Below are 13,239 nucleotides of genomic sequence, written 5' to 3'. Positions count from 1 at the left end.
ATAATAATAAAATAAAATTATTGCTTAATTAATGTGCGCGACCTTCACTTGAAGGCGTTGGTGACAACGAACAAAAAAAGTGGAAAACTACAATTCAAGCAATACCGCGTATTATCAACAGATGGCGACACAGCTCAGTTTTGTTGACCACTCGCTGTTGGATGAGGAGGTGAAGAAGAGGGGAAGGCGGGAGGGGGAGGAGGAGGAGGAGGCAGCTGGTGACAGCCGAAGTGAACCGCTCCCCCCTAAGCGCAGTAAACTATCAAATGAGGGCTGTCGGACTGCCCGGTGGAAATACTGTTCGTGACCGTCACTCTTTTAACAAGTTGAACGACGGGGCTCACTCTCCGGTTCCTGTGAGTCGGACGAGTTGTACCGCTGCCTATAACGATGTAAAAGCCGGCCGAGCGAATCTTCCTCGAGTTAAGTTACGTTGACCGTTAGCCGTTCACGTTAGGTAGCGATCTTAGCCAGCGAAAAGCTGGGTAATCTCTGTTTACTGTAGCATCGAGAAGTCCCCCTACACCCCCGCTGTCGTCCGCTTGTCTTCAACAAAAACGCCGCCTGGTCGGTCACTCGGCAAGGATGGGTGACATAAACCCATCGACGTCTCATGCATTTCAGCCAGAGGTAAGCGTTCATGCAACTGTTTACACCCGCTGTTATTTTGGTAGTTTGCAGCTGTGGCTAACATGCTAACGGCGTTAGCAAACGTCAACTTGTCCGACGTTGACACCACACGATGTAGCAGCTGCTGATGAGTTAGCTCGCCGCTGCTATTGTTGACATAATGATAGTTGCTGGTGCAGAAGTGTCACGCATTTAGGAGCTGACATTTGACATTTTGACTCAGTCGGTCCGTTTAGCTCAAAGCTAAAACTTGTTTTTCGTAGTTTCTGCCTAATGTGACTTGTCTGAGATTGTGTTGACGTTATTGAAGCTATCTTTTTTTGGGGGGGAGGGAGGGGGGTGATTCTGACGGAAAGAAAACATTCCTTCACCAGTGCATGCTAACACAAACCTCAGCTAGCTCAGCTGTGGATCGTCTTTTTTTTCTTTCTTTTTTTTTTTTACGTAACGCTAATCTACTGTGATTGTTTAACAGCTGGTCGACGCGATTTCCTTTTCAGTCCTCGACCATTGGCAAACTGTAGTCGCAAAACGTTTACATTTCCATTGCTTTGTTTATGAGTTAAACTCCGATGTCAGCCAGCAGCAGGTAGCTTTTAGCATTCAGTACTTTTCTCTCTGTCTGGTTAGCAAACGGAGCTAACAGTAGCGTTGGCTGCCAGGTGGGCTCATCTGTGGGTGTCGGACGGAACGTTCAATCGGTTGGCCGTAGAGAATTATGACTTTATATTCCGTTTGAGCGAAAATCGTTACTTTCGCATGCTTGTCAACCCGTCACATTTGGTTTTTAATTTGACGTTGCCTCTTCGCATCGAACCATTAGCGAGGGAAGGGGGAGTAGCTACTGAGTAGCTGAGATCGGCGCTGATGTGACACTGATTTTTGTTCTTGTCAACGTCAAATGAGAGTGTTTGTTGACGGTGATGTCTCGCGACGATGATATGTTTCAGGGCTTCAGTTCGCCGTACAAGAGGAGGAGGACAGTCGAGGACTTCAACAAGTTTTGCACCTTTGTCTTGGCTTATGCCGGGTACATCCCTTATCCACAAGAGGTAGGTTGACGCGGTCCTGTCGGTGTATCAATTCAATGCAAAACACACTGGGATTATACAATCCTAATCGTAATGCAGTGAAATCCTTCTTTTAGAAAGAACAAAAAAAACACATAACAATCAAGATAGTTTATAATCGAAAAACATATTTAATTTTTGCAATGAGGTGACACAAAAACAACCGTAAAATTATGCCCACATTGGAATATTGTACGTTTTTCTGCCCATTAACCTTATTCTAAACAGATTAATCAATTAAGAGTTGATTATTTTCCTTGAAGACAACACTTTAAATTTAAGTTCAACATATCACCCCATTTTATTGATTTTTTTTTCTCACATTATAGATTAGTTCCATCATTGTTTTTCTTTATCTTAAGTGAAGCAAAGCTCACTTGGGTCACAGTCCGAAGATTATTTGTGCAATAGACAGCTAGAGCTGCTGTGACAGTGTGGCAGCATTGCAATATTACCGTTCCAGCGAGCCACATGGTGCAATATTGATGCAGTACTGGTAACATTGTACTACTTCTTTATCTCATAAATATAAATTCTAACAACAGTCTTGACTCATCTGAAACGGAATCTTGGGCTGCGTTCACAACAGATCTAAGACAAAACTGTGACAAAACCCAGCAGCAGGGTTGTGCATCAATTGTAAAGTGGTAATTGCCATAACTGGACCGCGTCTGTAGCAAAATTCATGGCCTTATCAACTGCATTTCAAGTGCGATGCCACGTATGCTGTAAATCACAAGTTCAACCCAGCTTTGATTTAGTCAATCGCTGCCTTCATCTCCTGTCCACTTCTATGCTGTCCCAGGACTCTCCATTGCGGAGCAGTTCCAGCCCTCCCAACAGCACAGGCAGTACAGCCGACAGCGACGGCTGGACCCCCGTGACCCCAACCTCCTGCCCCCAGCGCCCCGCCAAGGCCCCCCAGGACAGGAGCAGGAAACGTCCGCAGACAGGAGTCCCACTCTCCAGTCACAGCAAAAAAGACGTGAGTTGCACCGATGCCACATCATCAGCCTCGTGTGTTCACCTCCACTTCTTCTGACACGTGTGCCTCCTTTGTTCCCCCAGCACTCGCCGCCCTCCCTGCACCCAGACGACCGCAGGAAAGCTGACAAGCTCAAGAAGAAGAAAAGGAGGAAGGAGAGGCTGCACCTGGCTGGGGAGGAGAGGGCCGTCGAGCAGGGCCACTCCTCCGCCTCGGAACTGCAGCTCCCCGTCTCCTTCAGCGAGCGGGCCATCAAGGAAGAGCCCGAAGACGATGTCAGCATTCCCCTCCACCCTCAGCGTCTTCCGAGTCCACCTCCCTGCAAGATAAAACCCAAGGAGGAGCATCAGCACTGGGATGGCCAGGACCTGGAGGAAGGGATGGTGAAGGTCCAGAAGATTGAGGGCTTTTCAGGCAGCAGGACGGTGTTCCGCCAGGGCAAGCAGGTGGTGTTCCGAGACGAGGACGGCTCAGGAGAGGACGAGGACATCATGGTCGACTCAGGTGAGGCTCGTACACACAACTGGCAACCCCGCAATAGTTTCATTTTAAATCCAGAGTGACCCATCTCCCAAATGCTGCCTCCTCAGACGACGACTCGTGGGACCTGGTGACGTGTTTCTGCATGAAGCCGTTCGCCGGCCGGGCCATGATCGAGTGCAACAAGTGCAACACCTGGATCCACCTGTCCTGCGCCAAGATCCGCAAGAGCCACGTCCCGGAGACGTACATGTGCCAGAGGTGCCGGGAGACGCACGGCACCCCGGACACGCGCCGCTCCCACCGCTCCCGTGCCACCCCCAGCAAACACCTGCTGGAATGACTGACTGACTGACAGGCTCCCACCCGCCAGACTCTGATCACCTCCTTGCTTAAGCCCCGCCTGTAAGACTGACCCTTCCTCAAATTCAGGTCAATCACCTCCCTCACCCGGCCCCTCCCTCCCGCCTTCCTTCCTTCCCGCTCAGCCTGTGGCCTTCGCGGCCGACAAAGAAAGCCCACTTTTTTCTAACGGCACTTCAGTGGACCTATCCCGAACCCTTTATCCCGTTTGGAAACAAGTCTCAGTTCCGATTTTAGATTTTATCAAGGTTTGTTTTTTTTCTGCTTTCCCTGCAGACTCTGTGCGTAAGGCAATCATGGATTGGATGTCTGTTCGAAGATCACATTAGAATTAGCGGCAACTGCTGGGAACTCGGTGTCTCGCGAACACTGGAAAACGTTTGAACTGCCACGTCGAGAGAGACGGAGAGCGAAAGAACACAACTGCCACCCGTCACGGTGCATGCTGGGATTTGTGGGAAAGACAGTTTGCACTTTTTCTTTCTCTCTGTTTTCTTTCCCCTCGCACAGACGGGCGCGAGTTAAACTGGACTCAGTATCTTTTAGGCGCCTCGCTAACGCATCGCCGTTTAAATTGAGGAAACAGGACAAGCTTTGTGTTCATCGCTTCAGATGGTGCTACAGTGTGAAGATGAGATTTAATCCTTTAGAACAAAGACGTAGAGTAAGAAACTGTCGGCAGCATCGCCATTTGTTCCCCTCCTCCCGTTCTGTTGAACTGTCGCGTTCTGAATGAACGTCGTCAAGGCTTTAAGCGGGTGCGGCTGAACAAAGCGCGCACCCCTCTTCCTTTCACCCTACAAACTGTCTTCCAGCCTCGGCCACCTCTCGTCCTCGAGTCAAGACGTTACCTGGCAACACACACTTTTCTTGCATTCACACCACATTCTCATGTTACCAAATTTCCGTTTCCGAGGAAGCTTTTCAGTAAATAAAGCTTAATATGACGATTAACTGACAGGACTCGGATCGCCCGGAGGTATTTTCATTTGATTTCGTCCTCCTGTTGCTTTGTTTAGATTTCCTTGTTGCATTCTGTGGCCCGAACAAACCCTTTTATCAGGTAGGAATTAGGTTTCCAAGCTGGTGTTTTCATGCTGATGACTGAGTTTTCTGAGGCAAATATTAAAGAAGGGAACTCCAAAGGCCGTCCGTCCGTCACGTGCAAGCATTAATAGAATCAGCGCTGTCCTGACTGACTGGCAGCGTCACGAGAAGCCTCCTCAAGAGTCCGGTGGAAGTTTTTGCATGTGTGTGTATTTGTGTGACTGGCCGCCACTGCCCCCGAAGGCTGCCGGCGATGCATGTTGAAATGCTGCTAATTAGCTGCCTCAGAGAAGCTCCACGGTTGGTTTTTGGTCTTTAGCAAGAAGTTGAGATGAGTATCTTCAAACAGGGCCATGGGCAGGTTGGGGTTCAAGTGGTCGTCCGCCTTAAGGCTGAGATCAGAGGAGCCCATCTCAAGTCTGTTATCACAGCTCACTGTCCTTCCGTTTCCACACAAGTATTCAGCCGGCGAGTTCCATGGAAAATAAGCTGGGGGGCGGGGGGGGTGGGGTCACACAATTTGTTTGAAAAGATTTTGAAGCATATTCATGTGCCATCTGCTGTTGTTTGTGATGATATAAAAAGCCATATTGTAGAGTGACAGATTTTTAAGTTCACAACCCCAGATATCAGTCCAGGACGGGTTTGTGTTTTTCCTTTTTTTTTAAAAAAACAAAACAAAAAACAACTACAATGCAAATGATTCGAACAGGGAGTGACACAAACACACACATACACACAATGAATGTTGGGTTTACATAGACACATCTTTTTAAGAGATTGGTGGAGTGGTTGAAATGGGGGTATGTGAATAGTCCACGGTCTGCCGGTGTCTTCACACTTATTCCTTCTGCAGTTCTGAGTGATGCAGCTGCTTATTAGACAAGACTAAACTGTGGTTGTCTACAGGGTGTAACCTGATTTACAGCTAAAACGCCTGCTAGGAAGATGGTACCACAAGGGAATAATCCCTGTTTGAAATGATCAAATAAAACGGCAGAATGCTCAAGGCCATTTCAAATCTGGTGTTTTGGAATTGAAGTAGTTTGGGGAAACAAAATCAGATTGCAAACTGTGGTTGAAATTTTCTAGTTTGTGTATCAGCCTGCTCATTTACCCCCCGAGGTTTAACATCATCTCTGCACCGTTCTGGTACGTCCCAGATGTCATGCCAGCCATCACCCAGGTGGTGATGATTTCCTCCTCGTTTGCTGTCCCAACACCGTCTGCCACTTCTATTTCTTATTCAACATTCATGTCCTGAAGGAATACGAAAGGCACCTCCAGATTTTTTAGAAAGAAGAATAGCTTCAGTCTGTGTCTTTCAGGCGGTATCATTGTTCGTAATATTACCGATGCTCATTGTGATACAGCTCCTTTGTTCTGATCCTGGGTCGTTCTCTCCCCTTACTGAGAAAGCGTCTGTTCTGTGGTGCAAACCGTTTCTGTGAAACTGTTGTAAAGTATTGTAAATAAAGAGTTACCATTTTAAACTCTTACTTTTGGGTTGCTTTATATTTATTGCTGTCTGTACAGGAGAGAGAGGGAGAGAGAGAGGAAAAAAAAACAGGCTCCTCAGTCATACAGTTTACTCAATGATAGGCTGGAGGGTAACAGTAGGGGGCAGTATTTCTGCCAGTCTCACAGTGCCACTGAAGCAGGGGTGAACGTCTGACCAGTCATGACACTTAACATACACAAAAACAAGAAGACAAATTACAAACCAAAAACAGTGCAAAACCGCTGCTGTGATAATAACCCGAAACCTCTGAAGAAAAATGATAAATTTGAATCCATAACAACAACAAAAAAAATCCCTTCTAAAAAATACACCTATGCACGCATCTGCACAGGTTAATAATACAAAATAATGTTTGAAATACTGACAGTTCTGTGCAAATAAAATCACCTGTGTGTTCCAACACAGTTCAATCATGACTACAGTGGTGCTGCTGATAGTGTTTATAGAGGTCCTCTGTAGCGCAAGATCAACATGTTTATTCTTTCCCACAATATTAATCATTTCAATAAAACATCAGTATGGCTTGACCTCTACACACAGACAAGAAGTCTATCTGCAAGTGGCTCATGGCTGTATGTTGGTGCATATGATCATTTAAACAGAAAGTGCACATTCATACTGGACTCAACTTCAACTGGCTCCAGCAAAGGTTCCTGGCTCTCATGTGCGGTTTCAACATTTCTTAACTGTGACTTTCCGTGACTCAGTTTGCAAATAGAAACTGTGCCAAATTGAAACCCATGACACAGGATTTGGCCGTTTTAGCATGAAGGGGGCGGGGGGCTCACTGCAAACCAGGCCTGGCTGCTTCTGTGCACAAGTGTAATATGACCTTCAACCCCCAGTGCTTATAAAAACCATGGCTAAAATGCTGCAACTGCACAGACACGATCAATGAACATTAATGCAAAAATAAAATTGTGGAATTTTTGCTTAATTTCCAGCCTGGACGGAGACACGAACAGACTGAGTGAAGAGGCCGGATCCCACCCCCCACACCCCCCCACCCCATCTGGCTGCATCACTCACATCAGGTAAGGTCATCTTAAGTAGTTTACTTCCTCCAATGCATCCCTCACAGTTAGCTTCAAGCACCCAACAAGCAGCAGCAGACACGTCTCTAAAAGGCAGCTTCACAAATTAGGGTGAAAAGACTTCATACAGGTAAACAAAAACATGGGTTCAGTGGTCAGTTCTGACTTGGATCCCTGTCTGGTGCAACTTCACGAGATCAGTCCGACAGTATTATTAGAATCCAAACAAACAAACAGGGAGACATTCAAACAGGGTAAAGACCACGATGATGTGGGTTGAACCTACAGCTTATTTGTCGACACTTGACATAACAACTTGTCACATTTAAAATCACATTTACCTCAAGACCATTCCCCGCAAGTAGTGCATATATAACTCTTATGTTGTGGTGGGGTCTCTACTGTGGACCTCTGATCTTCTGAGTTGTCTTTCTTCAGCCTTCGGTCAGTTCTGGGCGGACTTATGACTCGTCAACACCTCGCTGAAGCTCTGAGCTGCTCCTGCGCTACGATGAAGCTCAGAGACGGCCGGCAGGGAGGGCGAGATCGGGCTGGAATGCAGGAAACTTGATAAATGGGGAAAAAAATACTTGGACAGATAAGGACCAGAGGAGTTGTTTTTTTTTGCCGTCCATTTGTAGGTTCTTTTGTTTATACAGTGTCTGTTTTTTTTATCTGCGTTGGCTCGCTGCCGCCCCGACAGCTGTGGCCTCCTAGGACTCCGACTCAATCCTGTGAGCTGAAAAAAAACACGTAAAGGACATAATGATATTAGGTCATTTGCGTGCACATACCCTAACCTGTAAAGATATTATGTGGTGAGCATGCTGCTGCATATCACGAGAGCCAAGCCGCCTGCGCACTAACATTGCTTGGGTATCCGTAAGGGATCGGTGTCTGCAGAGATGACTTGGTGCATGACACCGCGGAACTGATACAGTAATTTAAGACTCTTCTCCTCTCCGACACACGGGTCGTAGAAGCCTGGCAATCCAGCCTGGAAGAGGAAAAAAAATAGATCATACACACTATGTATGTACACACATTGTATGGAAAGAGGTCAAGTCATCTCTTCATTAGTTCTACTAAACAGAGTTCATGTTACCCAAACAATCCCCATTTGCCATCATTGTGTTACGTACAGGGTGTTCATGAATAGATAACAAAGAAATGAACAGCAGTTGTGCAGTTGGTAAGACTTGTGTGGGTGCAAAAAGTGTGATTATTTTCATTTGCAAGTAATTACACTCTGTCGCTATTTTCATTTTGCATATTGTCAGTTGACTTAATAGTGGGACTGAACATTTAACTGCAGCAAAGGAATGACAAAGGAATTTTTTTTAATAGAAATGCAAAGTATAAAATTACACCCTGACATGTAAACACACACACACACCTTGGAGGACTCAGCGAGAATGAGTTTGGAGTCCTTGACCAGACACTGCAGAGGCACAGTGACGTCAATGACCTTTGCTTTCTCCTGCTTCTGACTGGTGTCAGAGACAAACTTGCCATACCAGGCATTCAGGATGATCAGTCCTGGACACACACACACACACACACACACACACACACACACACACACAGAGCAGAGCAGAGTGTTAAGCACCTTTGCGTAGCTGGTTTCCAGGAACAGACTGACTGTCTACAGTCTACACACTGGCAGTGGGAGAAATACGACGAGACGACTTGCGTAAACGCTTCTCAATTGCAACCATCGGGCTGTAATGTTATCATTTTTACCGACATCTTTGAGAGATTAGCACATTTTCTCATAAATGTGCACACTTCACAAAATACACTGCAGCAGAAAGATGTGCAACTTTGAGCGGTTAAGAGCAACCATAACACAACATAAAAAGTTCCGCGTCTTAGCCTGTCATAGCGTCTGCATCTGTGTGTTTGTGTTTGTGTGTGTGTGTGTGTGTGTGTGTGTGTGTGTGTGTGTGTGTGTGTTCCTCTAACCCATCTTGGATTCTTCCGCTTCTATGATTCTCCTCACAGACTCCTGCATCAGCAGAACCTGCAGAGGAGCCGAGGGAGAGAGAAAGACGGGGAGGAGAAGGAGGGGCGGATGAAAGCAAAATAGAATTGGAGAGTCGTTTTTTTAGACAAAGTGAGGAGAGCGCAAAAAAAAAAAAAAAAGCCCAGAAACCGCGATCAATGATGCCCCACCAAGACGAATGTGCGGCAGACGTGCGAGTACTCACAGCAGACTCGGCTTCCTGCTTCTTCTTGGCGATGTCTGTGGCGGAGCTCTTCCTGTGCAGCTCCAGTTCCCTGAGAAGCACAGACACACGCAGAAAAGGAAGGTGGGGGAAAAAAAAGCAGACACCAGCGATCATCCACTGGGGTTCGCTGAGGAGACTCTGCATAATGTAAGCAATGGGGGTGAGAGGAATGATGATTCACACTAAACTGAAGATATGCACAAGCATCCACTGCTTGCTGTGTTTTTTCTCAACTTGGTGCTGAAAAATGTCTTTCAGCTGATGTGAACAAAGCTTTACCCTGCACACACACACTATGCTAAAATGGTCTACAACTGTGTAAAAAAAGGTGTTGACTGGCCGTCGCCTTAAAACGGGAGGTGAAAACGAGGTGCACTGACTCTTCCTTCTGTGCTCTGGTGAATGGGACAATGACCAGCTTGTGGACGGCCAAGTAGATCAGCAGCGGTCCCGCCGTGGCGTAGAAGACGGCACTGGGCAGCAGCTGGTCCGTCAGGTGTATGGGGAACAGGTACGTCTGACTGGCACGCGCCAACCTGCAACGCGCAACCACGAGCGCAAAGGCGCATTAGAAGAGGAAGTGATGAGAGGCTGCAGGAGAGCAGGAACACATTTTGGGACGGCCAGTACTTGATCTTGAGTGTGACTCCCTGAGGGACGCCGACGCTGACAGTGGCTGACAGGACACTGTGTCGGCTGATCTTCCTCTCTGCTCCATATTCCACCACAGTGCCGAACCAGCCCGTCCTGTAGAGGGACCGAAGTGGAAACACACAGAGAACATCAGAGGACGGCAACTCAAAACCAGATTTACACCCTGCAGCGCTCACAAATGCCTGATTTACAGGACTGACAGTTTTTACACACATGCTTTCTGAAAAATGAAGCTAGAAAAAAAGTAAAGGATGGATTTTCTCACTTTTGGAACAGCTACCAACACATTCGAGACACACATTACTCATTAAAAGCATTGACAAATCAAATCTGGAATAATACAGGACCTTGAAAAAGACATAAAAGTTTATGTATTAATTTTGCCCCAGTGTTAAAAGAACTGATGGCTAAACATTGTGATAAAAGAAACATAAAACATTGAAACATAAAAAGATAAAGAAACATACTTTACAGAGCCCTTGACTTTAGTTTGTTCCTCATCCTGGAACTTGTACTGGTAGCTCATCATCAGGTACGAGTGCGCCACGCCCAGCTGGACAGTGTGAGAGAGGCACAGAATCAATGCAGTATATGAAGGAAAGGAAAACAATTTCACCACACCGAGAGCAGCAATCTGTGTGTTGAACGGTCTACATGTCTTTTGTACTTGCACCCTGTGTTTACCTGCAGAGCCAGAGTAAAGTGGCTGCTCTTTGTGTCTCGGACGAGGCTGGTTGTCATGGCACTGTTGGGCCCCCAGCGCCACTGCAAATAGCCCATGGTGTTCTGGTCCAGGTGGCGTGCTGTCATCAGAGAGCAGCTTGGCCTCAGACCTCGAGGAGAGAACTGCAAGCCGCCCTGAGCTGTCAAGAAGCTGAGCAAGGAAATCATGCATTTAGAGACAAGGCGGGAATACTCGGCGGAAGGAGAGTGCCTTTCATTTTGTCAGCGCAGCGTGCGGCTGGGCTCCTACGTCGGACTTACCACCGCGGCGTGACGTTGCGAAACACCTTTAACCCGATGAGAGGTCCAAGTATGTCTCCTGCACCAAACTCCACCTGCAGGGACAGAGGAACAGAAGATTCAATCAAGACCTTTTGCGACGTGACCAAAAAAGAGAAAAAGTTGTCACAAAACATCTAGACAATTTTGAGAAAAGAAAATTCAGAGAGCTTCGTACTGAGATGCCCCACAGACTGAATTTGTGACAACCTCAGGGATTAGGTTTTCTGCCATGCCATACCTCTCCCCAGCCCTTGGCCGATGTAACCCTTCGCACGGTCATGTTTATGTTGCCTCCTCCGGTGCCATTGTGTGTAGACAACGAACCTGACAGCACCGCTGTGTTGGAGTTTGTCAAAGGAGCCTGAGGATAGATCATTACAACTCTAAATCAGACACGAAAGCACTATCTTGGCCCAGATGCGTTATGCACTGAAACTATACGGGCCAGATGATTTAATACACACTTCTATGGACTGCGAAATGTGCATCTTGTTGATTTCAATATGAGGAAACCCGCCGCCTGGCATCTCCTCAAAATCCTCATCGTAGCGGTCAAACAGGTCTGTGGCATCTACACCGACGCTGATGGTGCCCTGGATATGGAGGAAATCAAAGGCAGAGACGAGCAAAAGTAAGAAATTCTGACTAATCGAAAAAAAAAAAAACTGTGGATACTAACCAAGGTCGATTGCGTTGAGTTGAACAGATTAATTATTAAAATTTGAATAATACTCCAAGGATAAATTGAAGGGAGGAATTAAAACGCTTGTTGTGCAACCGAAACACTGGCAAGAGTTAGAAAACCTTGGGGTTGGTTCTTTGTTGCAGTCTCCTCTCTTCTCTTTCCCTCTGCAGCCTGTCGTACTCCTCTCGAATTTCCGCTGGAGTTCTTTTCCTCTCCACCATCTGGACAACAATGTGCTGGCATGTTCAAACAGTACATGTACCGTCCCAGTAGTGCCTCTCGACTCGAGTGAAAATAAAAGTTAGCCGGCATCAATACCTCCCAGCCTTCCACCTCCAGGCCTTTCTTCCCAAATATGTCATAAATGGCTCTGGAGTGCTCATTGCTCAGCACTACAGGAGAAGGACAGCAGTTGAGTTCAAGGGGGTTATATTTTTTGTGAGATTGTGTCACTCACCTCGTTTGGATCAGTCGTGTCTATGTTTCACAAAAGCTGCATTTAAAACCTTTTAAAGTTTACCTTCATATGCCTGATGCACTTGATTAAATAGCTGCTCAGCCTGGATTTTCAGCTCAGGGTCTCTGTGTTTGTCTGGATGGTAGAGCATACATAGTCGCCGATATGATGCCTTAAGTTCCTCTAAAGTAGCCTGCAATGAGAGACAAAGATGATTAAACTATTTATTTATTTGTTGTTGCCCTTAAAACACATAGAACAAATAACTTGTGGAACTGCAGTTTTGCCGCCATTGTTTTTTATTAAACAATAAATCTTCACAACTGGCCAAGAAATAGAGATTTAATATTAATATTAATTAATATGCATTTTTTTTTTTTTTTTTTTTTTTTTTTTTTGCCAAAGAAGAATAAAAATGATTGCCACTTTGACAAAAGCCTGCCACAACATCCTGCGTATAACCTCAGATTCAATCAGCTGTCCGTGAATTAAAACATTCGCTAAATAGTTGAAATTTACAGTTTGTTCGGTTCGAGCAAAACTGTGGTGGTAAATTTTTTCACCTAGCTAGCTAACATCTTTAGCAAGGTGCCTCCTATTGGACATGATATGAATCAATTTAGACACATTTTCCAAGCATTTGCTTCAAAGTGCAGCAACTCTGGGATTGAAGCTACTTGGATACATATCTGTATCGAAGAGCTGTTTCATCCTCGGTCCCTGCTGTGCACCATCAGCCCGGCATAACTGCACACCGATCACTCTACTGATGGAGACCGTTATTCAACTGGGTTGGATGGTGCACCGACTGCGAACGACTTCCGCCGCGGACGTCCACAAAAACTGTCACAACAAAAAAAAAGATCTATGATCATCCGATATCATCGCGGAGCCGCACGAACCATACCTCTTTTCTGACGTTGAGTAAAGAGTAGTAGTCCTGATTATTAAAGTCTAGATCATCATCTAAGGACGTCGCCATGTTTCCTTTTGGTTATGTCCCGCCCACTCGCCAATGTCCTGAATGCTTATTGGCTGGCTGGTCTCGCAGCGGAAGTTCTCTCGCTGCTCTCTGC

The 13,239-nt window shown here is 46.3% G+C and overlaps 2 protein-coding genes across 2 annotated transcripts; one reads left to right on the top strand and one right to left on the bottom strand.

Annotated features, from left to right (window-relative positions):
• Positions 1-201: 201 nt before the first annotated feature.
• Positions 202-6,074, top strand: phf13 (PHD finger protein 13). Its single transcript, XM_076014493.1, has 5 exons — positions 202-630; positions 1,581-1,682; positions 2,506-2,685; positions 2,769-3,189; positions 3,276-6,074. Exons 1-5 carry the CDS (start codon positions 586-588, stop codon positions 3,506-3,508), a joined length of 981 nt encoding a protein of 326 aa, XP_075870608.1. The 5' UTR covers positions 202-585; the 3' UTR covers positions 3,509-6,074.
• Positions 5,245-13,219, bottom strand: LOC142880490 (dnaJ homolog subfamily C member 11-like). Its single transcript, XM_076014492.1, has 16 exons — positions 13,071-13,219; positions 12,227-12,356; positions 12,025-12,098; positions 11,826-11,927; positions 11,486-11,614; positions 11,260-11,382; positions 11,001-11,074; positions 10,701-10,890; positions 10,484-10,569; positions 9,993-10,109; positions 9,743-9,898; positions 9,342-9,411; positions 9,097-9,154; positions 8,528-8,670; positions 7,999-8,128; positions 5,245-7,870 (listed from the first exon to the last, which is right to left on the bottom strand). Exons 1-16 carry the CDS (start codon positions 13,143-13,145, stop codon positions 7,845-7,847), a joined length of 1,683 nt encoding a protein of 560 aa, XP_075870607.1. The 5' UTR covers positions 13,146-13,219; the 3' UTR covers positions 5,245-7,844.
• Positions 13,220-13,239: the final 20 nt, after the last annotated feature.

Source organism: Nelusetta ayraudi, unplaced genomic scaffold, assembly GCF_046127955.1.
Source record: "Nelusetta ayraudi isolate G7.1 ecotype Tasmania unplaced genomic scaffold, CSIRO-AGI_Nayr_v1 ptg000168l, whole genome shotgun sequence".
In the NCBI taxonomy this organism is placed as follows: domain Eukaryota; kingdom Metazoa; phylum Chordata; class Actinopteri; order Tetraodontiformes; family Monacanthidae; genus Nelusetta; species Nelusetta ayraudi.
This window is presented reverse-complemented; position numbering and strand designations above follow the sequence as displayed.